Below are 25,934 nucleotides of genomic sequence, written 5' to 3'. Positions count from 1 at the left end.
GCTGAGAGTTGCAGCTCCTTTGCAAGCATGTGGTGCATTTGAAAAACATTCTGTGGCAGCTCGGTGTATCTTTGCGATGTACCACTGAGATGACGCTGACCCCGTAAAACAAGGTCGCACAATGCAGACCACGTGAAAGCAAAAGGTCACCAACACCTGTCCAGTCGCAAACTGTGCTTGGGAAAACAAGAACGCGGGGAGCCAGCTGCTCACCTCGTTAGCGTACTCGACGTAGGCAATTCCCTTGGAGTGCCCGTTGCGGTACGTCACCAGACGAACACCCTTCAGCTCACCGTACTGCAGAGAAACAGGCACAAAAAGCAACTCTACTGACGCCTCCAAAGAAGGAAAAACGGCCACTGTGGAATACGAATGCACAGCAAAGTGCCACAAAGAGACGCAATGGTGAATAGAAATATATTTGCTATGTTACGAGAGTCAACAGTAGCTTGGCCGCAGATGGAATTAGGTCCCGATGGCTGTCACAGTCTCGGGGATTCTCATCTAAAAGCCCCCAGCAACACCCCATGAGCTACACCTGCCAACAAACACAATTTCTAGCTCATCTGCGCAGGCTTTCCATGGCATGCTCGAGACGCCTCTTCCCCCCAACGGCTCCTCACTAGTTATGTGCAATCGACTGTGTTACATGTCATTCCATTCCATCAGTACACTAAGCAGAGAGCACCACTACACGCACACACACACATTAAAAAAAAACAAAAGGAACACGCACCTTCCCAAAGAGCTCCTCCAGGTCTTTCTCGCCCAGGTCGGCTGGTATGCCCCGAACAAAGAGCTTGTTCTTTTCCATGCCCGTCTGGAACTGTTGGCAGTGGGCACGAGAGACAATGAGAAAAAACTCAATGCCCCTTTTACTTAATGAGAAAGATGGTTGAAATGCCAACTTTCTCCAATGCAACCTGAGTAAAAAAATCCAAAGAGCTTCGGTCATGTCGGAATGGCGCAATCCAATGGACGTCAGCTTCATAACGCGAGGGACCTAGGTTTAATTCTGACCACAGGAAGCATTTTTTTCTTGAGGGATGTGACGTGCCTTTGCTTATCGCCATCATCATTTTGGGAAACCCAGTGTGTAAAGTTGGCTTTCCTGCAATGTGCTTTGGCACAAAGGCCTAATAAGCTTCACTTAAAAAATACCACCCGAGTGAGGGCGACGAAAGCTGAGAAGAAGCCAGGCTCATGTTTGTGAACAGTAGCTGCTTGTTTGTTCTGTCTTTGCATTTCCCTCTGTCCCAATCGCTTTAATGTGTAATGCATATAGCACCGTGTACATTTTTTCAGATGTTGCAAAAAAGCAGCTACTCGCATCTCGTTTTTTAGTACTGTACAAAATTTGATTCGCACTTCCGAAACTATAATAGCGAAAAATATGTGTGCAAGTACACGCATGCACGCACGCTAGCACGTATGCACACACCCACACACACAGTGGCCTCCAAGGAGCACTCACAGGATGAAATGTATTTCAGCATAGGACAAAACACGCCCTGTTGCCTCACTCAGCAAACTCACAAACAGAAAACATGCCCAGAAAACACTCACACACAGCCATTGTTACACCCCAAAAAGTGTACGAACAACAAGAGTTTCAAACTACTGTAAGGATTGAAAAAAGATAGGATGAGGAGGGGTAGAAAGGTGAAGCTTCACTCAAGGCATTTGAAGCCCCACACATTGCTTCGAGATGCTACAAACTTGTGTTGGTGATCACAAACGTGACAACCACAGAGAAAGTCACCTTGAACTGGGTCCGCTCGTTGCACTTGGACACGAAGACGGGCCGTCCATTGACAGGGGTGCGGTCTCTCTTCAGTGCCTCCTCAACGTGTTGCTAGAGGGAGAGGAAGAGACGACAATCAGAAGACTCAACAGCTGGGTGGGCATTTTGTCACATTTGAGGAAACGATGTGCAGTAGCAAGCACCCTTGCCTATTTGTTGTCTTGCCGACAAAACAGCTGACCATTGTAGACTGCTTGGCCTACACTACCGCTCATTACAATGAAAGTGTGAAACATAAGGAGTGCTGGGAAGTGGTTGCGCAGAAGGTCAACCCTTGCTCTGCAGAGCACGATGCTCGATTTATGCACAAAGGTACGTTACACCAGTTCACATGCATGCATTCAGCACACAACCATTTTGACCAGAAATCACATCAAGTCTCATTTCATCGAACCTGCACATAGCAATGACTTAAATCTCATCTGCCCCTCATGTCGCGTCATAAAAGTGCAGTTTTGCTGAACAATGAGCCCTGAAACCCCTGCTACAGTTGACTCCCGTTAATACGAAGTCCACGGGGAGTGCAAGGCATTTCGGATTAACCGAACAGCACAAGAGCAGTATTGTTATTAGTCCGCAACACGCCTCTCGACTTCTGCCGCCAAGTCGAGCGTGCGACACGGGTTGCCATGACAAGTCTGCCCTTGTCAGTTTTTTTATCTAATAAAGAACTCGGGTTCAGTGAAGTTCAGTCTTTATTATTCCCACGCATCCGTTGTTCCTGTGAAAGAGTTAAGAAATGCCTCAACTAGGGGGGGGGGGGGTTGGTTCCCATCCACTGTAAGCAAATCTAGCAAATCTGCCGGTGGCTGTGCGCAGTCCAATTGGTCTAACTTTTGATTTCACAGCTGTCCTTCATCAGGTTATTTCGTATCAGCTGTTTCAATGACCTGACTAAAATCATAAAAAACGTGGAAGCTGCCTAGGGGGAACGTTAGGCAGCGGTCCTATTTGTTTGACAAAGGGTTTCAAGTAAACCTGCCTCGTCACAAAGGGATTTAAAATAGCCTGGCTAATTCTGATAGCCATGACTGATTTTCATAGCTGGTTATTAACTGCTCTTAGTTATATTCTTGCTTTATTTGTTCAGGTTATCATGCGTCTTTACACACTTGACCGCATGCGCTAGGCCTTTTCCAAGTGCCGATACTAAGCTTTGGAAATGGTGTTTAGGAGATTCTTTGCCCTCGTGCAAGCACTGTGCAGAGGTGCTGCAGGTGTGTAGAAAGAACAAAGTGTCTGTACTGTGTACATGCAATACCGGCCGGTCAAAGTACCCACTTTTGCGCTCATATATCCCCCCACCTTCCGGTCGAATACTGCATACTTCGGCTACAGCGGTCTTTTTTCTTCTGGATTAAGAGGGGTCCGTTGTAATGGGCGTAGACTGTATACAGGTGCAAGACACGTGTCAGAAACTGACAAGCATTGAGATGAACAATCGATGAGCCGATGCCGAAGGCAGTAGAAGAAAATGAGCAGCGACTAAACATTACACGGCGGCTGTGTGTGCCGACATATGGCACACGCCCATGCTCACAAAAAAAGTTGTTAATAATTATAAATATTAATGAACACTGAAAACAAGATAACCAACAGTAACCAAGCCAGCACTCTTTGGCTTCAGCAACACCCCTCATACTCATTTTAGTGAAACGACATCCTGTAATTTCTCTTGCTCACTTTACAAGGGTGAAACAGCCCAAACAGATTTGGGAGCAGATTTCGGAGCAGCAAAATTTCGGTTTTGGAGCAGAAGAATCTTGATTTGGAGCAGTTAGGGAGATTTAATACACCGTCTTGTGAGCTTAAAAAATCATTATTTCAGCTATTTGCAGAGTCAAGTGGACATTTCAATCAATTTTGAATACACAGAACACTGAAACAGCCTTACCTGAAAGAGTTTTTAAGAGTATCACAAAGTACTAACTGCACTACCTTTTTCCTAACTGGTGATATTGTGTTGCGGCTGCACGCAACACTGACAACAAAACTGCCGTTAACATTAGAGAGTTTTAGCAGTCCGTCTGTTATGTTGATTACTTTGTTTCCGGGTTAACCGGGACCGGTCTGCGCCTGCGCGCGCGGAAGGGCGAGGAGGCGCGGACAAGGCGAAGGCAGGCCCGCGGAACTAATCCCCCTACCGCTACGAATGCGAGTGCCCAGACGAGTCCCGGTCAGCACGGTAACTACGTACACGACGGAACAGACGGATTGCTAAAACTCTTATCAAATTTAAGGGCTCCGCAATTGTGGCGTTTTTTTGCCGTTTTAATGCTAAAGTTATTTTTGTAATCCCAGGCTGCGTTGTACAAACGACTGTAGTCAGGGCAACAGTTGAGCAACTTCGAGCTAACGGTCGCATAGCCCAACCAGCCTACCTGTTTCAGTCACCGGGGCGCAGGTTCACCCTATGGTCATTTGAGTAGCGTTACTGTTTAGCCACCTAGATTTTGGCATTAAATTTACTTTGCATACATCAAGTGTTATAGTCGCGTTCTATGGCAACAGTGTAGTCCTGCAGCTATTGGGCGCTGCCTGAACAGTTCGCGGCGCCGCAGCACAGCCCGCAACTTTTGTGTCAACCGTTCCATCCCCGAGGCTCGCGATCGCGCTTCGAAGCACAGCAACACCTCAGCATTTTATAACACTACAACGAGCCAAAAAATTCACTTCACGAACCTGATTATAGACGCGCCCACCGCGTTTCGCAACTCAAGGACAAACCACGCCGAAGTCGTAGGCCCCACATTTCAATGAACTTTTTTCCGAGCCGCGCAACTTCCCGTAATCTGGCACCAATCTCAAACAATATCCCCGCGCTAACGTCACTGTTCAGAGCCACAACAGATAGAATGAATAGACTGGAACCCAGCTGATAGCGTAACATAAACCAGGGAAAATATCGGCGATGCGCAATGAGCGCATTTGTAGCAGCCAGATCAGGCGGCGGCCATGTTTGTTGCCACAGCGATGCCTAATCGAGGAGGCCGTTTCAGTGAACCCGGACGGAAAGTGAATCGAGTTTTAGAAGCTATCGCTTGCTTCGTTTCAGTCTTTCTATTTGTGCCATTTCTGTGTTTGCGATTGCCCGACGATAAAAGCGGTGACCCGGATGCTGGAGGCTTTCGTCCCCGCCGAAACTGACATGACCATCAAAATGCGTGCCGTTGAGGCTCTTCTGGAGCAGTTTGGCGCAATTTTCCCCATTTTCGTGCTTTTGGAGCAGCTTGGCGCAGGAAAATGGAATTGTATCAGAAAGGTGCAATATGCGCAGCTGTCTCACCCCTGACTTTAGCACTTTGACCACACCACTTGCAGAGAAATGCAGCAGGGAGGAACTGCTGTGTGGTTCCATGCACTAGCAAGCTTAATGCACCTTTACCTTGATCCCTTTCGCATCTTTGATTATTTCTTTTTATTAGGTAATGCACAGAAGAGACCTTGAAGAGCCTCACAAGATAAACAGACAAATCAGCCTTGTGAGAACAGTTGTGGAATGGCTCAGGCCAACAGAATTGACAGCTGGCACTTGAGGTATGGCTCAGCACCGTCTTGTGTCCCCTTTTCCTCATCCTTGTGTTGTTAAAGGAGCCATGAAGACAAAATACAAGTTGGGTTTATTAGAAAAACTGCGTAGTCCCGATAACAATGATGCGTATATCATGGCAATCTTCGAACAAATAACGGAGATAATAAAGAAAACGTGTGAAGCAGTCGCGACCCCCTAGCCAATTTCCCGCAACATTTCTATGATGTCACGGAACCTTGTTTGTGCGATTGGCGGCCGCCTAACTGACCTGTCGCGATGACACATGACTGGACGACTGTAATGGGGCCTCTAGTTCCATTTGACCTCATCACTTGAATGCTAATGCGCAGTTAACGCATTGAAAATTATGTTTTATTGTTGGCCCATATAACGTCATTCTTGCTCAAAACACGTCACTGTGGCACAAAATTTGGAAGTTTTTAAATACTTCTTGCTTTTTTTTCCGTTAAAAAACATCTTTTGTGGCTGTAATGGAGCTGAGTGAAATACTGAATCCTAGTTCTTTCAAATTAAACGAAGTTGTATTTTCTCTTCATGGCTCCTTTAAGCGCTGTTTTAGGATGAATGGCCTAGCCACTGCACCACCACAGGAGCCTAGCGCTCAGCTCAAAGAACGCACCAAGGCATTCGTCCGCTGGTAGCAATGGGGGGGCGCTCACCGTGCTCTTGAAGACTAGGTAGGCGTAGCCCTTGGACCTTCCCTTGTAGTCTCGTACAAGGCGCAGCTCTTCAATTTCCCCAACCTGCACAAAGGGGGGTACACAGTGAGGAGGAGGAGACAGAGGCACCCGAAAGGGGCACGCATGGCATTCCAGTGCATTGGGTGGTTGCCCTCAACCACAGCTTGGTGCCTGCATAAAAAGCCGAGGGCATGTGATATCAGCACGGCACTGAATACCGAAGTGCAGTGGATTTGATTATGTCACCCTCCCCCTCCTTGCATTGCAAACACAATCAAGAAAACAAGTTAACGAGGAGAAGGGAATGCAGCCAAGACCAACTTAACACCAAATAACAAACCCACGTTGTGTAGTTTCGCACCTATTTGAACACACATCAGGGTAAATTGCGTCACCGGCCCTCTCGCACGGAGCAAAGTCCACTGCCTGCCAAACCAGCATTCAGGGGTGAGACAGCTGAATCAGATTTGGGAGCAGTTTTTGGAGCAGTGAAATCTCAATTTTGGAGCAGAACCACCTTGATTTGGAGCAGAAGAACGACATTTATTATGTCACCTTAGATGCCTAAAAATCAAAATTGGAGCAGAAGAACAACATTTATTAGGTCACCTTAGGAGCCTAAAAATCAAATTTTTGGCACCGAGGGTGTGTGAAGAGGGGAAGGGGGGGGGGGGGGGGGTAGTGCACTTTTTAATCGGTTTTGAACGTACATAACACTGAAACAGCCTTTCAATAAAGTTTTTTCTACCAGAGTATCACAAGATACGAACTGCACTACCTTTTTTCCTACCACTTTTAAATTCTTAGCCTCTATGCATGGATAGCGCGGAGGGCCGTTGAAACTATTGAATTGAAAAACTAAGCAATCGTAAGGCATTTTTACTATCATTTGATCGCCGAAATTATTATTTTTGTAATCGCAGACGTGGCTTTATGCACAATGCAGAGCCACGGCAAAAGTTGCGCAAAGCGAGGTGACAGTCGTCGCACCCCCCACCAGCCCTTCATTTCAATCCGCATGGCGCACGTTCACTACGATCGTAATTTGAGTAACGTTGGTATGTTTAGCCACCTCCCTTTTGGCAGATAGGTGAACCATTACAGTTAAACCTCGTTATAACGAAATTGAAGGGGCACCGCGATTTGCTCGTTATAGCCAATATTTCGTTATAGCCGTAGCCGACATTTACTGCAAATATTTGCATTGTAGTTACCTAAAACAAAAAGCGGGCGAAATAGCATCTTGCCGCACGGCGGTAGTCAGCAAAATAAACACATTCCGGAGGTAAAAAGGAAAAGTCACGAACCTACTTTATTGCAGTTCAAAACTCGTATTTCCAACAGACTTGGCTCGAAGAAGTCCGTAATTGGACGTTGATGCACCTTCCTGATGCGAGCGATGGCTCGCTCAGCTGCGGCCGCTATGTTCACGCCATCTTCGCCGCCCTCGTGCGCGCCAAAGTAGCGGCGCAGCATGTCCACCGCATCTAGTGCCTTCGACGCCGTCCTTAGCGCTTCCTTTCACGCCACGTGCAACAGCGCTGACGATGGACTCTCGGTTGCTCATGATGGTGGACAGCGTACTCGTCCACACGTCAGTCTCTTGCCACCTTACCACGGAGTGCACCTTACCTTCCTTCGCGCCCGATGCGACGGCTTTTATCATAGCCGTCTTCTGTTCAAGCGTGATAGCCTTTAGCTTTCGCTTCCCGCCTGTCGCACTCGCGTTGTTGGAATCACGCGAGCAGTACGATAAAAGATAAGGCTGTAGACTGCCAAAACACACGCAACTACGCAGCGACGTCGGCGATACGAACAGGGGAGGAGGGGGCAGGGGGGGAGAGGAAAGCGACGCATTGGGGCTCTTCTCGGACTCACCGCGGATAGTCCGCGGGTAGTCCGAGGATTCCCCGAAGCCATAGGGATGCATGTGAAAATCGAACGTCGGACTGCTTCTCGGGGAGCCCGCGGTGAGTCCAAGACTGTAAATCGAAGGGCCCCATTGTCTGCATGCCGTGCGCAGCGAGAGAAGGGTGGGAATGGCTTCGCGGGCGCAGCGTCCGCATGGCGCGCCATCCAGCTTCGCGCGCGTGGCGGGAGTTTGAACTGCTAATACAGTTGCCGCGTCGCGCACTGTCTCAAATCCGCGTGGCGCACTGTTTAAAAATTAGCTCAAAATTTGATTTCTCAACGAAATTTGTTCGTTATATCCCGTAACGGGCAAATTTTACCTTGTTAAAACGAGGTTTGAAATACATTGGTTTCTATGGGGACTTTCAAGGGGAATTACGATTTGCTCGTTATATCCATTATTTCGTTATAGCCTGTCTCGTTATAACGAGGTTTAACTGTATTACTAACGTGCAATAATAGCCCGTCCCGCTATCAGACACTGCTTGAACATTTTGCGGAGATGTAGCCTGCGCCGCTACTTCTGTAGTGTTGATTGTCCCATTCATGCTGCTCAAAAGCCCGCTGTCAAAGACAGCAATAACTCACCGTTTTATAACACCGCAATAAGTTCGAAATTTCACTTCAAGCACGCACCGCGCCTCACACTCAAGGCCAAAACACAGCGAATTCACGGGCATCAGGTAGTTTTGAATGAACTCCCGTCTTTCGAGTCGCACAGCTTTCCGCACCAGATCAAGCGACTGAATGTAAACCCAGCCACCCCCCATAACCAAAACCACGGCAGAAATCGGCGAAGAGCACTTTGCCTGAACTTGGCTCTCAGACGGTTTTGGAGCAGTTTGGCACAATTTTTGCAATTCTCAAGCTTTCGGAGCAGCCTGGCGCAGGAAAACAAATTTGTATCAAAACTGCGCAATATGCGGAGCTGTCTCACCCCTGAGCATTGCACAGTTCCAAATGTGGTTGGCAAATCCGCTCGGCACGGAGCCACGCGCTGCCCGCCGCAGTGAACAAGATTTGGCCAGTCATACATTGAACTCCACACGGACGAGCCATCGCAAGCAGGAGCACTTGCAATGTCAAGTACCCAATCACACACCCGCCTTGGCACTGCGATAATCCCCCGTCATGCACACCCCGTGCTATCAGTGTGCCATGGCTACCAGAGACCCTGCATCTGCCAATGAGCCGCTGAGCAGCTAGCACTCTTGCTTCAAAGTAGTACCTCCCGGCTACACCACAGGAATGCCAGAACTTGCCAGAAAGTGCCTCCAACATGATTACCACGCCGAGAAGTATGCCATTGTTGCAACTAACAGGTGCGCAAGGTATTTGAGAATGCTATTCCTTATCGCCATAGACACCAGCAGCCTCAACATATACATCTAGGTGTACGGCTTCTTGTTCGTCGACCCCTTATCATACATACTGCAGAGTTTGTTCAAAGATGGAAGTGTACAAGTTGAAGCAAAAAATGAAACGCCATGCAGTCCTCATCGCCCTGGCCGCGCATCACAGCGATTTGGAAATCGCCACCTTTCTAAAAGTATCTAAGTCTTTCATTTACAAGGTGCAGATAGAGCCGATGTGTTGTGGCGGTAACGTGGCATCTGTGGTGAAAAGGAACAAGCACAGTCAGCGGTCAGGCATCGTCAGAACCCCCTAATTTCTCCGGCGGTGGTGTTATCTGTTGTCCGCAACGAGGGTGACGTCATGCCAACGCACATTTTTTGCAGGACTCCGTGTTAATGCTGCCAGTTACGGAGATGTGCTTGCCACCATTGTAGAGCCTTGGATAGAGAGTGTTTCTAAAGGAAGACCTAGATCCACTAGATCAGGTTTCAGAGTATTGGCACTCTTTTCTCTCATTGTTGTATGCCGCCGACAGCGGCCACTGGACAAATCCCGTCACATGACATTTGTTTACCCCGGAAGACCCATGGACGCTGACATTTTGGTGCCTCTGCGTAGCCGCACGCGCGCCCTTCGATAAGTCGTAATTTTCGGAGCGCGGTGTGGCTGTATGAAATGTTGAGAGTGAGTTTTTAAACCCCCAAACCGAGTAGCGATGCCATGCTGCTCTACTGGGCTGTTTCAACCGACTGGAAAGTGGAAAATGCCTGCTTTGTTTCCCGCCGGGAACGAACGGCAGTGGCCCAGCGTCAAAAACGCCTGCTTTGCTTCCCACTGGGAAAGAACAACAGTGGTCTAGTGACAGCCACTAGAAAAGCATAGCTAAATTAGTGGCTATAGTGTAACCTAGAGCCACTACATAAGCTACGCCAGCATAACCAAGCCAAGCCTGACCTGTCGCACCGGAGCGCTGTCTCTAAATCCTTGAAAAGTAAACACAGCTGTCATGGTTGCCAAGCGGCGCCTGGACCAATTTTGCCCGTCAATGTCAGCCGCAACAGGGTGCACAAAGCTGGCCACCCTGGCATCAGGCACCACCAAAATGGCTGCCGCTGTGCGTCAGTGTTGTTACTCTTACGCGTAGCTTACTTAGTGGCTCTAGGAAGACCATATGTCTTTCAGCAAGATTCGGTTCCAGTCCACACTGCCTGCGTCACCCAATAGTGGCATGGCTGACAACTTCTGCGACCCAGTCACTCCCAACTTGTGGCCTCCTAGTTCTCCAGATTTAAATCCGCTCGACTACTATGTCTGCGGCGTCGTTGAAAGAGAGGCCAACAATAAGCCGCATAATGCGAAAGACTCGCTGAAGGCCGTCATTTCTCACTTAATGGCCAACATCTCTAAAGAGCACCTGATCCCTGCATGCAGCCGTTTGCGAAGCTGAATCGAATTGCTTATTGCTGCCGATGGCAGATTCATTGAGCAGTTAAGGAAATAAACCATAAAAGAAGTACTTCACAAAGTTTGAGAACAAAACATGGGCCACATGATAACACCCTTTATGTACATAGGAAGAGCACCACCAATCTCAATATATTGAAAAGCAATCACGCAAAAGCTGCTTAACTCTTTCATTACGGCAGAAAAACGGCCGATTTTGAGTGCTTCCACAAAACTATTTTTTTCTCTTGAGCTAGTGGACACATTTAGCATTGCTATGCGCGGAATTGTAGCTTATACTAGATTGCCCTTACAAACACATAACAGCAGTTTTGTGAAAGGTACAATTACTTACAGTTTATTAGTCAAATAATAAAAAAAAATGCACAAAAAGTATACACGCAACGTATATAGGCAATTGTAATGAGCCTAAAAATTATTTTAGAAATTCTAAGATATACAAATTGTTCCTAGATTTCTTGGCTATGATTCAATATATATATCAACGCTGTACACCAAATTTTGTATTTTTGGGGGCCCGTCAACCTAGCAGAACTAACGGCTGTGCAACTCCTCGAAGCCACTCAAGTGTAAGTCGGTCATGCATCCAAGCGCACTTTTTTGTGTTCTGACACAAAATCCTTTTCACTTTAGGCGTAAAAAACCAGAAAAAAAAATCCAGCGCTCTTGAGAAGTGTCGCACATCGCACCGTAGCGGTAATCTGACACGAGTGCCAGGCTATCATGAAGGTGATAACGCGATATGACGCAGCGCATTTGGCAAAATATCCCTACCGTACGTTGTCCAGACCCTACACATCAATGTGTAAAGCCGCAGTCGTCAGATAGGAAGCCCGTTTTGTTTATAAATACAGCCCAAATACAGCGGACGCCGTTTTCACACAACTCGCTACTACCGCGGGTTCAAATTTCCCTCTTGGCGCGGTCTCTGCACGCGAAATATCAACAAAACATAATAAAATCGAAAAATGAGTTGTCAATAAATATGCCAGATGGCGTTAGTTGTCTGCCAGGTGCCGTTTTTAGTAGGGGTGTGCGAATATCAATTTTTTAATTTCGAATCGAATTCGAATAATAAAAACAAAGTTCGAATCGAATCGACTATTTTTCGAATATTTTTCGAATACGAATACTTATTGTTTTTAGTAAAATTAAAGTTTTCACCATCTAGAAACACAAAAACTGCACTTTAGTTCACAACAAATCACACCAAGTAAAATTAGGAATTACACAATACCATTGCACTCAACAGGTTAAGGTCTGCACTCACTTATATGTTAACATGGAGAAAGGTTAACTGCTCGACATGTTCGGGGAGCAGTGACAACCTCCTGCTTGTCACGACTCCACCAGATACCGAAAACAGCCGCTCACTTGAGAAACTAGTGGCTGGCATGCCCGAGCCCGTGCACATTGCCGCGCGCTGATACAGTAAAATCTCGATGATACTAATCTCGCGGGACCGCGAAAAATATTCCTATCATCCGAAATTCGAATGAACCAACACAGACCAAGAAATTGAGCGCTGAAAAAAGTTTCCGTTTATTTCTTTTCTTACTTTCGCGTGAAGAAATTCGTGACTTTTTCTGCTTTTTTTAAACCCCATGTCGCAAAGCAGTCCTTTCTGGAGCACGTAAAGCTTCACGCTCGTCTCCTCACTCGCTGTGCTACACGCCGCAACAGTCAAGCGTGAACCGCATGGTGCGTTTTTGCATGCGATTCGCTCGCCTCGGCTCTGCGAGCGCTGTATTTTCACGCCCGCATCAACCATTTCGCGCCCGCAGTAGCACCTACCTTGGTCAGAAAATGACGCACGACGCACGCGGCAGAATGGAGGAGCCTCACTACTTGCGATGAGATCGAGACAGCCGGCTTGGCTCCGCCGGAGATGGTTAGGCTTAGCACCCCGGCAAATATTTTTGGGCGCTTTCTAGCGGCGCGGATGATGTTTTATAGTACCGTTTTCGCATGCATTATCAGCTCCTTTACCGCACAATCAACTTCGTGTCTCCATTGAGCGGCATTTTAAAGAGCGGTTAGAAGCGGTCGCTCGAGCGCCCCCGCCACTTCGCGGCTGGAGCAGACGCCATGTTGACGCCGCCGGCCGCCCCGCGCGCAGCGTGGGGGTGGTTTCGCGGCGGTGTCAGCGCACGTTGGGCGTGCGCAGAGCGTTTTCGCGAGCAGAAAACAACAGCCCGGCCGTTTCTGGAGAAAGAGTGACAAACAGGGGAGCGAGAGCCGTCACTTGCTCGTTCAGCAGTCGGGTGCCTCGCCGGCTTGTTCGTATCTGCCGCCGGGCGGCGCAGGTCCGTTCCTAACAGCCGAAATTTTTCCCATTGCAAACAATGCAATTTCGCCGGGACTTTTCGGAAATTCGCATAATCCCGAAATTCGCACCCCCAGAATCGTATCATCGAGAGTCCAGTGTAACTACGAATAAACACCGATACAGTTTGCGAAAGCACGTACCGTTCGCCGTGTACATGCTTCGCAACTTTGCTGCTGAGACACGCTCTGAATTTATTTTTTTTTTAGTTTTGGGTGGTTCGAATACTTCGAGCAATAAAAGTGTCATTCGAATCGAATCGAATACCAAAAAATTCGAATCGAATATTCGAAGTTTTGAATATTCGCACACCCCTAGTTTTTAGCTTTCGCGGGACGTTTGAAATCATCAAACTCCGGCGTCCGATGGCCTATGGCGCCGTACTGAAAGAGTTAATAAGTACCCACACGGCTGACTTCTATTTTGGATGGAAAAAGGAGCCAGGCAAGTGTTTTTAACAACCATAGTTCCAAAACGGATAGACAACGAGATTCCATCTTTGTGTGCTATCCGTGCAAGGGAGTCGTCTTTTTTAAAAAGAGTGTCTAGATGCAAAATTTCGCCCAGGCTGTTGCTGCTTGCCCGCTGTGTCAGCGCTAGGCGCCCGTGTGCCCATTTGCCCCCCGCTTGCCTGCTAAGCTCCTTGCTTGACAACTAGGGCGACACATTTTAACGGAGGGCGCTGAAATATATGAGGGCCAAACACGCAACACAGAAAACGAACACAGAACGGGTGGTGGGCACACCACCCACTCTGTTCGCTCTCCGTTTAAGCCCGCACCAATGCCAACTGGCCCAAGAACAAGCTTTACTAGAGTCGCATGCTTGGTAGTGTGTCAGTGCTGACAGTACGTAACATCATGGCCATCACCGCCCCCAGGACTGCCCAAGAGAACCCAGCGGCCAAGTTCCCTGTTCACTTCATGCCCTCAACCTTCAGCCACGCTTCTCCAGAGATGTTCACCCTTAGTCCTACCTCTTCTTTCTCTTCCCTCTGCGCCACTCGTGATTGGGCTGCACCCCCATAGTCAGTGCCCCATCCCCCGCTACCCACCTCCTTGAAGGCGTCCGTGATCTGGCTGTCCTCCACGTCGTAGGACAGGTTGCTGAGGAAGACGGTGCGGATGTCTTTTAGCGGGTCGGGGGTCACAATCACCCCGTGCTTGGCCTGCTCCTCCGTTGCCGCCTCGCCTTGGACTTCCTCGGAGGCTGCGAGTGGGGGTGTGGTGAGAGGGAGACCAAGTGCTTGGTAAGCGCTTCCGCAAGCACAGCGCTGACCCCATTTACCCAAACAGGCTCCGCGAAAAGCCCTCCCAGCACACACTCCAGAGCTTACACAAACACACTCGGAAGCGAGACAGTCAGATGATGTCAGCTGGGGTGGTACTCTCAGCTTTGGCCATTTCACACGTCCATTTCAAAGACTTCATTTCGAGCAAACTCTGGTTGGCTGAAGGCAGCACTGGTTTCTCTGGATGTGATTGGTGAGAGGCCCTGCAAGTGGGACTATGTCACTACTGAAATGGATGCGAAATGGACATTTCTGAGATGCACAAGCTCAGAATTACACCCATGGTACTACCCCCGTACCACTACAAGCACACTTGCACAAACTGGCACAGGGTTCAGAGTAGTTCCAAATGAATAGAGTCAGTGTGCAAGGACCACTTAACCACGTGAAGCTTGTCATCTGCGCCCCCACGAGAATGTACATTTTCCACAGCCCTTCCATTCAAGCATTTTTTTTTCATCTGCACAGGATTTCATTGAATTGCAGAAGAGTAAAAAGGGTGAACCGAGGGTGAGCTGAAAATGCGTGCAAGTGCACTTTTAGAGTACGTTTACAAGGCAAAGCAGACACTGGAAAAGGGTTTAGCTCACACAAAACCTTCAATACTCTTAATTACACAGATAATCACCGACGTGTCAAGCAACATCAAACTCACTGTATGTAAAGTGTAACATAAAGCATAACCTCTAGGCGTAACGTAAGGCCTAACATCAAGCCAGCACATACCCATGTCCCTCCTCCCCCATCTCCCACTGTGCTGCCAACAATTTGGCTGGTGCCTTAGTGATGCTGCTGCTTAGGCTCCATTTCTTATCCACAATATTCTGAGGTGTAGGGCAGAGGCACAGTTACTCCGTATACACCAGCTGCAAAACTCTTCGTGGGCCTCGCGTATCAAAAGCCGGTTCATGGTTGGCCTCCTGTGATGGCAGCAAACGGGGGCAAGCTCTGCGATATCTGTCACAGAAAGCTGGAGTAGTACTCAAGTGCTCGCAGATGCTGCCGAGGGTCATACCAAGAAAACCCTTGAAAACATTACCTAATTTAGAGTTCCCCTATTTGAAAAGCAAGCTGTATTTTGTGTTATTCATGCAAATGTTTAGAGAAGTTCAGTTTGTGTCCCCCAAGTGTCACACCCATACACTTGTCCCTCAGCTGATACGAAAGTGGGGTGCTTACATGGTCTGGATCCTGAGGCAGAGTTTTGCAAGTGGTGCATACTGATATGAAGCACAGACGCAGTAGAGAAAATATCTTTACACTTGAGACGGGGGCGGGGTGCAAAGCAGCATCGCCTCAAACCAAACGTTAGCGAGCCTCCAACAAACACACGGGGAGAGAGACCAACCACCGAGACAGGAGGGACGAGCCCACTCACTTTTGTGCTTCTTGGATGGTGGCCCGTCCGCAGGCAGCGAGGGCACCTTGAAGCCATCCCCATCCTCCGCTGCCACCTGCTCCAAACAGGGCACACACAGGCGCCGCAAGCGAGGAAGAGCTCAAGATTAAGAGACGGCCAGGCAGGCAGACACGCGGGGACAAGTCAACATGGACTAACCAAGAAATCCACACCTTTGTTACTGCCTTACCTGACCCCGCTCCGAGGTCGTTGCCTCATCTCCAGCAAAGAAGGTACTGACACATTCCAACTAACCAATACTTGTTCAAAAAAATAAAATAAAAAAGCCGGCTTTTTCCCCAGAGTTTCAGTACTCGAAATTTCAGTATTATTCAAGGTTTCAGTTTCAGTATTCAAAATTTTCAAAATATTCAGTAGTACCACACAGTCAAGGTCAAGTGGATGTTCCTTCCTAATTACGATGTCTATTTCAGCCACATTTCCCCTGTAAGCCAAGCCGAGGCCCACTTATCTTGTTTTCTTCCGTGGCACCACCTTACATACCATTTATGCATTGGGTCTCGGCCGTTAAAGGCCAACTGCACTCAAATTTCACCTCAGCCAAATTTACTTGGAACGCACAGTACGTACCACCAAACCAACTGGGATGTGACTGGTAACCCCCGAGTGAAATGTGTTCTGAATAGCTCCGTCGCTGGCAACGGTGCACCGGCCGGTGCATCGCACAAACAGCCTTGAAGGGGAAATGACATTGCGGTCGGCCCTGCGCTTTTTTCCTACGGCCAGCTAGGAAAACCGGTCGAGCTCCACTGGGCACGCCTCTCTTAAGAATGCAGTGAGGGCGAAGCGTTACGCACAGGTTTGCCCTGGCTGGCCAGCCACATTCCGCCGCTCACTCGCCGGCTGGAACGTCACTTCTGCCTGGCGGTAATGGCGGCGCTCTTCTCAATTTCGGTTTCAAAACCTCCAATTTTTGATGGTTGCTTGCACCACGGATACGCATATTTTAGCCACCATTATTTGTATCTTGCAGTATTCTCAGGCAGACTATACTGAAATAATGTTTTCAAAAGGTTGAAATTTTTTAGCGCAGTTGGCCGTTAAACATGAGCTAAACATAGCTATGCACGTGTGCTGTGAAGAGTGCTCAGATAAGATCAAGCACCACACTAAATCCCACACGGTACTGTACCAGAAATAGAAACATTTTATACGACACACTACCTCTTATCTTCCACTATGGGCAGAGTTTCCTTGGAGTGGTGCCATTTTATCCCCGCAGCTAGCCCGCGTTTCAGAGACCAGACTCACTGAGCGGAAACGGGGAGCGTGAAATGTGACAACAGGTGCGAACACTGGCAGCTGCTGAAGCACTGTTACAACCCCATAGCTACACAGAAACAACTTGCAGTGATGGCGTACTGCAAGTGACAAATTTTTTCTGGCTGAAAAAGGGGGATGCATTTAATGTGAACAAAGAGAGAAAATCTAAGGTTTAGTACTTGAACATGTCTGAATACACTCACAAGCGAGCTGATACCATAAGAGCTGATCCCCGGGTGGTCAAAATTAATCCAGAGCCCTCCACTATGCTACACCTCACATGCCGGCCTAGCTGATGTAGGCGCGAGGGGCATGAGGAGAAACCGCGAAAGCTTCTTTTTTGTTTGCCGCGCTTTTGTGTTCACCCAATGAGCAGGCCCGGAGAGGACTTATACAAATGCGTCGGTCACCCCCGAATAGTTGTTAGCAGTTGAAGAAAGATTTCCTTTTGTTCGTTTGGAAAACCCGCGACGGGGGATCACTGACATTTTGCTGACCGTGATTACCACCATGGGAATGCCCGAAGCAGACGAAAGCTGGAGGTTAGCCAAGGGGTCAAAAGTATGAAGGGGGCACTCGATATTCTGTCTACCACGGTTACTGGGCCACGGTTACTGTCTACCACGGTTACTCAAAGCTACTGGGCGAAGTTTGCATTCGCTCCACGTCTGACCCTGGCGACTCGGCAGCTGGGATGCGTCAATGGCTGGGTGACCAGGCTTTGTTTAGAGCTCGACTAGTTTACAAAGCAAGGGAATTTTTGCGGCATGGGGCACAATTATAAGCGCGCATGGTATGGACAATAGTTTAAGACGAGCCACCCAAGAGCTGATAGCTGTCGTCAGGTTTGCTTTTAGTAGGTTGGTTTTTATTTGTGTTATATTTGTGTTTTCTGGAATACCTCCGGGATTCTGTATGAGAGTGAGAGAGGTGGGTCACGTGACTACAGTGTAGACGGCTTATAACGTCTGCGGGAGGCGCAATAATCTGCACTATAAGCGGTACCGCACTAATAACCAAAACATGCGCGAATCAAACCACATCGCAACCTACCTCACAAGTCATCCTCTATTTATCATCACTCAAACGCAGGGCACTTAAAAGCAAAGGCCTGGTCTTTATATCGTATTTTTTTTCTTTCATATCAGCCGCTGCTGCTAGGTCTTACACATTGCAAGCGCGGCCTTACAAACAGCGAGAACGGCTTTAACTTCCGTTGTGTTTGTGTTTTGGAGGACCGTGGCTGCGTTTTTAGTGTCTATGAACAGATGCCGTGGAACGTGATAAGAACGCCAGCCGTTTTTTTTTCTTACCCCACTTTGTGTTCACGATTCCAAAGGTGGCTGCTTATCAGCGCAGCGTAGTGGTGGTGGAAAGCTTCAGCTTCGCGCGGCTCGCTTGTTCGGAAAGGGAAAGAGCGGTGGCTTATCTGCACAACGTTCTGAAGCGTGAACCGCATGGAGCGATTTCGTCTTGCAAAAACATGCAATGCACGCTGCAGGCGCGGCGACGCCGGCCCGGTTACAACTGGCGTGGTGTGCGGCGCGGTAAGAGGTGGCAACAAGGTGTCGGCCCTGGCCGTGAAGTGGTGCAGGCAGCTCCAGCGACCGCTTCTAACTGTCTTCTAACTGTTTGCTGAAATCCGCATGAGGCGTAAGCCAGGATGTTCATGCAAGAAAAGAGCTGATTATACAGTGTAGACCGCTTATAACGTATGTCGCGGGAGCTGCAAAAATCCGCACTATAAGCGGTACCGCACTATAACCAAAACGTGCGCGAATTCAACCAAATCGCCACCTACCTCTCAAGTCATCCTAAATTTTTTATCACCCAAACGCCCAGCGCCTAAAAACGAAGGAAGGGTCTTTATTTCGTATTATTTTTAACATCAGCCGCTGCTGCCGGGTCTCACACATTGCAAAAGCGCGGTCTTACAAACGGCGAGTGCGGCTTTAACTTCCGTTGTGTTTGTGTTTTGAAAGACCATGGCTGCGTTTTTTGCGTCTATGAAGATGCCGCAGGACATGATAAGAAAGGCCAGCGGGACTTTTTTTTTTTACCCCACCTTGTGTTCACGATGCCGAAGGCGGCTGCTTATCAGCGCAACGTACTGGTGGTGGAAATCTTCGCGCGGCTCGCTTGTTCCGGAAGAGCGGTGGCTTATCTGCACAACGTTCTAAAGCGTGAACTGCATGGAGCGATTTCTCGCGAAAACGTGCAGCGCACGCCGCAGGCGCGGCGACGCCGGCGCGGCGCGGCAAGAGGCGGCAACATGGCGTCGGCACTGGCCGTGAAGTGGTGCAGGCAGCTCCAGCGACCGCTTCTAACCGCTCGCTGAAATGCCGCACGAGGCGCAAGCGAAGATGCTCATGCAAGAAAAGAGCTGATAATGTGACCGCAAAGTGGAATATAAACTGCCATCCACGCTACTTGTGAAAGCGCCCATCAAAAAATACTGCGGTGGTAAGCCTAAACTAAAGTCCCTTCATCTGATCGAGGGACTTTAGCCTGAACGCCTCTGGCGCGGCTAGCCGGCTCGGAGCGCTTCGAATCTCCCGCCACTAGGTGTGCGTCTTTCCATTGGTGCAAGTCGTCAGGCTCCTCCCACTGCCACGCGAAGAAGCCACCGCCAGCGCGGAATCGTAGACGCGAGCATGAAAAAAACACACGCGCAACGCCGATGTGCACAATTCGTGTGCGAAAACAGGCCATGCGGTTCACGATTAATAGAAACAACTTGCCACGCGCGGACGGGGAGCCGGTCGCTATCTTCTGAGGTGCATCAAGCAGGGTCAGCTGTGGTTATCACGTACGCGTGAACTAAAGGGTGCCTATTTTTTGCTTCTGTGTCGAAGTTAGAGGAGAGCAAGGGGTGCGCGCTGCGTCAGATGGCCGATTTCATCATTTCTTTTTTTCTTTTGCTACCCTAAAACGATGCCCCAGCTGCGCCGGTCGATGAGCAGACCCGCCGAAAAACCGCACTATAAACGGTATTGTGCTTCGGCCAACCGCATCTTAAAGGGGCCCTGAAAGGCATTTTGAGCACACTAAATGAACTAGCGCAACCGTTAGATTGGGTCGTCAATGTCCTCTGTGCGAAGTATTACTCTTTTACGCGCAGCGAAAAGCTCACACTTTTGTTGCAAAGTTTGTCATTTTTTTCTCACCCTTCCCTTCGTGTTTTTGGACGCCGCCATCTTCACATGTCTACATCATCGATTCCCAGATGTTCGTCATGAGCTAGACATCCTGCTATTGGGCGGCTTTTTGACGCACTTCCGGCAAAGAGATGAGTCGTCTGCTCAGCGTCGGCTCGCCGGCTGATCTGCCAGCAGAGTGCCGGAGTGCTTCGGCATTTTACGACAAACGAAACAAGTGTAAAACGAACGCTTAACCGTTTGTATTGAATGTATCACGGCCATAACACGACATGGATATTCTGTTACCTGAGTACGTTCCATAAAGAAAGCGTTGAAGCCCCGTGGCACTTCTTTCGTGCAATCGCAGAGAACGCCCTGAGCCGAATGCCCGGGTTTGACGCATACATTTTATTCAACTTCAAAACAATCCAGAGATGCGTTTCTAACGAACACAACGTCACAACATGCGTTGAAAGTCTGAACCACGATTGACAGAGGATGGGTTGCCTCCTGCCCGTCGTAAATTCGGTACTCACCTCGCGCGCGCTTTGCGGGGACGAACAGCAAGTCACTTAACTCTGGCGCACAAGCCGATGGCTTTTAGCCACGCACACTGCACATACCCCATGCGAGGTTGAGTCGTACATCGCTCGAGAAAGATAATCCAGACCATGGGAAGCACTATCCACCCGCAAAAGCACAGCGTCGCATTTCATCGCGAAACAAAGGCGTCCACAACACACACACCATCGCCTCCTGTAATGCCAAACGCATCTCACACATCTCGCACTTCCCAATGGGAATGAATGATACGCCTGCAGTGCCCACATGTCGCGAGGTGGGGCCCCGAGCTGAACCAGGATCACGGAACCGTAACTGACTTCTAAGCGGTTTGTGCCTTGTTGCCAAGGCAACCGATGTTTGAGATTGTCAAAGAAATGGCGCTCGCTCCAGCGCTAGAAAGCTCAGAGCCGCGGCGGAGAATATTTTGCCAACGTTGCCGCTCTCCACCACGCGTCGCCCCAAGCTGAACTGGTCACATGATTGAAGCGTTTTGTGCACGGGTTCTGTATTGGTTTAAAATGTCTTTTTCACATGCCGCCGGCAGGAATTACCACCGCCGCAAAATAAGACCTGGCACCAGCGGGGCCACATCTGATACGGCGCTTTTTGGATAAACAGTGCGCGGTGCATCAAAGAGAACGAGCGCACGACCCTCCCCGTGCGGCTGCGAGTTCGCCGCAGATAAAAAGTCATGTGCCGCCAGCAACGTACACCGCGAAAGGGCAAGGCCAGGCCGCCGCGGCCGCATACATGCGGCCAGATTTTTCGTTCGCTTTTCCAGCCTTGAGCGCAGTGCGGGATTCATGGTGTCAACAAAGCTTGCCCGTAGCAGACGACATCTGAGCAGCGCAATAGCGGAAGTACGTCACCGCTGCGGAGCGCAGCATCATGGGAGGCAAGGCTCACGCGCCGTCAACAGCGGAGGGTAAGTCGAAAGGAGGAGGAAACGCGGAGCGACGATAATGCGCGGTTTTTGATTTACGATTTCTCAGCTAATACTCATCGCTTTAACAAAATTCTTGCGGGAGGCGATTGCAAATACATTGCTTTATTTGGGTACATGTACATCCATGCATCGGAGGAAGGTATTTCAGGACCCCTTTAAGCGGTATGCTTATGCATTGAGTTCTATGGGAGGCAAACCGTGGTCACAAAAACCCGCGTTATATCCAGTCCCGCACTATAAGCGGTTACGTTATAAATGGTCTACACTGTATAGGCGAAAAGAGGAATATAAACTGCCATCATGTTGCTCGTGAAAATTCCCACCAAAAAACACCGCAGTGGTAGGCCTAAACGTCTCTGGTGCGGTCAGCCGGCTGGTCGGAGCGTTTCGGATCTCCCACCATTAGGTGCGCGTCTCCCCATTGGTGCAAGTTACCAGGCTCCTCGCACTGCCACGCGAAGAAGCCACCGCGAGCGATCGTCGACACGAGCGTGAAAAAAACGCAGGCGCAACGCCGACGTGCCCGAATAGTGTGTGAAAACGGGCCATGCGGTTCATGCTTAACAGAAACAACTTCCTGCGGCACGGAGGGGGACGGGGATCACTATCTTAAGAGCTGTGTCAAGCAAAGTCAGTTGTGGTTATCACGTACACGTGAAATAAAGGGTGCCTATTTTTTTCTTCTCGGTCTAAGTTAGAGGAGAGCAAGGGGTGTGTGCTGTGTCAGATGGCCGATTTCATCCTTTCTTTCTTCTTTTGCCACCCTAAAACGATGCCCCAGTTGTGCCGGCCAATCAGCAGTCCACCAGAAAACCGCACTATAAACGGTATTTTGCTTCGGCCAACCGCATTCTAAGCTGTATGCTTATGCATTCAGTTCTATGGGAGGTGAACCGGTGGTCACAACAACCCGCGGTATATCCGGTCCCGCACTATAAGCGGTTACATTATAAATGCTCTACACTGTATTTTGAACCCACCTAGCTTTGTTTGTTCACTGTGGCCAATCAGTGGCCTAGTGTGGGCTAATCAATGAGCCATCCTCACTCTCAAGTTGTGATGTCCCTGTTGTGGGTGGGGTTTTGGTGGCAAAATTGAGGAGTTTGATGTTTTGAAGAGGGAGAGGAGAAGGGAGCCCCGCTGGATGCGGGCCTTGCCCGACCTTTTGTATGCGATCATGAGCCTTGAGAGTTGTCAATACATAGCGTAAATAACGTGTACATGTAGCACACCTTGCTTTTGCTTGGAGTAGACCGTCGTCGGCTACGTGCCGTCGGCCAACGAGCCAGCCAGTCACCGTTACATCTGATCATTTCTTCGTTCATCAGCCAACCGATCTTCTCTTCCTATTTTAACTATCCTGGTTCGTAAAATGGCTAAGAAACGTGTCGCCCAGCACATCCGCAGTAAGAGCTAAACGCATAATACGATACAATTGTTTTTCAAAGGAAAGGAAAACACCGTTATTTTCAATACGCGGTAACCCTGCAGAAAAATTTGCCGCCTGCCGAAGCCAGTTCTTGTCGCGTGCTTTTACACAGCTATGTAGCCACAGCCTAAAAAAAGGGGGCGGGGGTTAACTTGCCGAAGCTATGCCTGGGCTATGAAACGCGCCGTAGTGGAGGGCTCCGGATTATTTTCCACCGTGACCTGGGGATCTTTAACGTGTGCCCAAATCTCGACACATGGGCCTTTTCGCTTTCCGCCCCCATCTGAAGAACAGCCGCTGCGGCCAGTATCAATTGCAACCTTGGTTCCAGCAGCACTGCAGCAGCAGTGCATATATACACAACACCTTAGCCATTGAGCCACCGCGGCAGGTGGCAGCGCCAAGAGAGGTCGCACCTGCCATACCTGAGCCTCCTCATCGTCCCCTTCCGGTGCCTTTCTCTTGGCCTGGTTGGGCGGCTCCCGCTTGAAGACCTTGGTCTCGGCCGCCTGCTGCCTCTCGGCCTTGCGCTCAGCCTTCTTCTCGGCCTTGCGCTCGGCCTTCTTCTCCGCCCGGTGGACCTTTTTGTGGGCCTCCTGCTCTGCCTCGCGCGCTGCCTCGCGGGCTGCAACCTGGTGATCCCAGCAGGGAGGAGGAGACAAAGCGGGTGAATTTCCCTTTTGAGGCAAAATTCCAAGGACAGTGAGGTATCTGAGAGCGCAACAGTTAGCTGCTATTCAGCAGATGCAGTAAGGGGACCCGAAAGGTTGCCGGCCCAAGTCAGCAGACACAGGGAAACATCTGAATCACAAACGACATGATATGTGATGGTTCCTCGGTGTGGCCTTTGCAGCCGAGGAACCATCACATATCATGTCTGCAGCCCTGTATGCAGATGTACATCAAATTCTGCTATTCAAAAAACAAACATAGCATTTTTGGTAAAATTAGAACGGAAAGTACAAGCACTGACAGACATCTTTAGGTTTGCATTTATTTCTCGGGAGTTTGCTTGATTTTGAAGTGAAAACACTATTGTTCACCATCTGAATTTCCTGCTACCATTTAGAACTAATTGATTCAAATTCAATTCAAACTGAAATTCGCAACTCTCACACCTTTACTTTGGATACACTGCGAAAATATGAGCAAACGACGCTGAGTTCAATGTTACACAGCACCAGCCTTGGCTCAAGATTGCATTTGTGGGCTGCTTTACCTCAATATGCAAATAATGCCGCTAGTGTTAAAAAAAACAATCTCAGGGTTGAGTCAAGTGCAAATGCGTTGCACAGGGAGATGACCTCCACTCGCCTTTTCCCTTTTCTCCAGCACTCTTCGCATGTGGGCATCGTACTTCTCCGTCGCCACATCCAGGGTCTCCAGGGTCCCTGCAGCACGTGAAAGCCCCCAAAATGTAGTTCCCTGCCAGAGCAGAGCCAGACAAAAGGCACCAAGACAGACACTGCTACAGGCTCCCCTTCAGGCCGTAATTCCGACCAAATTCTCAACCAATTTTCGCATTGTATCTTCAATTACCAAAAGAGCAGTGGCATTTGTTACTGCAGCCTGCTTGAGAGGAAAAGTTGGGTTATTTGCTAAAAGCAGCAGCAGCATTCGTGTGCATCTGCCACTACGTTCAGGCACATTAAAGACCCGTTGCTAGCTTGCTGCATCTGCTAAGCACTTCTCGTCATGGGCAGCCACACCAGAAAGACTGGTTGTTTATCGGCACTGGTAGCACATATGTTGAGGAGAAAGGGGGGGTATCTGCCACCAACGAAAAGACAGGCCACAAAACGCTTCTGTCAGGTCATAACACCCTTCCTACAAACTGACAATGTACTGCCCAGGACCAGTCCCAGGGCCTCTCCTTGTGGAAAATGAACAGCAAACAGTTCCTTTCCCAGTCGACCTGCCACCCAGGACGAGGGGGAGGCGGAGGAGGAGTTGAGAGGGGCCATTCCTTGCCTTCCTCGCGCTCGAAGAGCAGCAGAAGGTCGCCGAGGCTTTCAGGCCAGTCCATGGCCGCGTACATGCCCCGCAGCAGAACCTTGCGGTAGTGCTTGGCATCCCCAAAGGTCCTGTATGGAGGGGCAGAGGTAAGGAAAGGGCGTCAAGACCCCAGGCAGTCGGAAGGGGCATTGCTGTTCCAAACCTTCTGTTATGCACTCAGTAGAACAGGACATTTGCACGGATAGAACACACATAAACTTAGCCTAAAAAGCTAGGCGAGGCCACCAGCTTCGCTTTTTTCCCAGTATTTGCACCACTAGTGTGAAGCTGCCCCAATTTTTTCTGGTACCATCCTGGTCACAGCCTACAAAGGGTGCAATCTGTCGACCTTTGTTCCTTCTGAGCAGCCAGCAGCCTCACCGTCCATCTCAATTGTGACAGGGAGAGACCAGAGTGGGGAAAGGGCAGGCACCTCTCGAAGTTTGCGTAGTCGAGCCACGTCTGGGCATCGGTGACCCGGCCCTGGTTGGTGATGTCGTTCCAGAGCTCCCGGGCTCTGGGAAGGTTGCCACACAGCGTCGCCTGCACACCCACCGGGGAGAGGAGGGGGAGGAGGAGGAGGAACAGGGAAGAAGACGCAATGACGTCCACTGCACAGCAAGAGACGCCCCATCAGGAATCCTCCTGGTGGGCATGCTTTCTAGGCTTCTGCACGTCAAGCTCGGAAGTGGGCCTCCTAGCCCACTTCATCACCACTACGCAGCTTATCAAGAAATGGAAGACAACACGCTAGCTCAATCTGCATCCGATGTGATGTTAACACATAACCTC

The 25,934-nt window shown here is 49.4% G+C and overlaps 1 protein-coding gene across 1 annotated transcript in view; it reads right to left on the bottom strand.

The window, feature by feature from the left end:
• Positions 1 to 25,934, bottom strand: part of LOC144146905 (spliceosome associated factor 3, U4/U6 recycling protein-like) — a 58,844-nt gene that overhangs the window by 4,312 nt on the left and 28,598 nt on the right. The window contains exons 12-21 of the mRNA XM_077678866.1: positions 25,576 to 25,685; positions 25,119 to 25,231; positions 24,462 to 24,538; positions 23,573 to 23,779; positions 15,764 to 15,839; positions 14,149 to 14,303; positions 6,017 to 6,100; positions 1,763 to 1,855; positions 737 to 826; positions 214 to 297 (exon numbers count right to left, since the gene is read on the bottom strand). Coding sequence (XP_077534992.1) covers positions 214 to 297; positions 737 to 826; positions 1,763 to 1,855; positions 6,017 to 6,100; positions 14,149 to 14,303; positions 15,764 to 15,839; positions 23,573 to 23,779; positions 24,462 to 24,538; positions 25,119 to 25,231; positions 25,576 to 25,685 — 1,089 coding nt within the window. The remainder of the gene's footprint in view (positions 1 to 213; positions 298 to 736; positions 827 to 1,762; positions 1,856 to 6,016; positions 6,101 to 14,148; positions 14,304 to 15,763; positions 15,840 to 23,572; positions 23,780 to 24,461; positions 24,539 to 25,118; positions 25,232 to 25,575; positions 25,686 to 25,934) is intronic.

Source organism: Haemaphysalis longicornis, unplaced genomic scaffold (genome assembly GCF_048455015.1).
Source record: "Haemaphysalis longicornis isolate Haplotype H1 unplaced genomic scaffold, Haemaphysalis longicornis Haplotype H1 scaffold_7, whole genome shotgun sequence".
Lineage (NCBI taxonomy): Eukaryota > Metazoa > Arthropoda > Arachnida > Ixodida > Ixodidae > Haemaphysalis > Haemaphysalis longicornis.
Note: the sequence above shows the minus strand (reverse complement) of the source record. Positions and strands in the feature narration are given on the sequence as shown.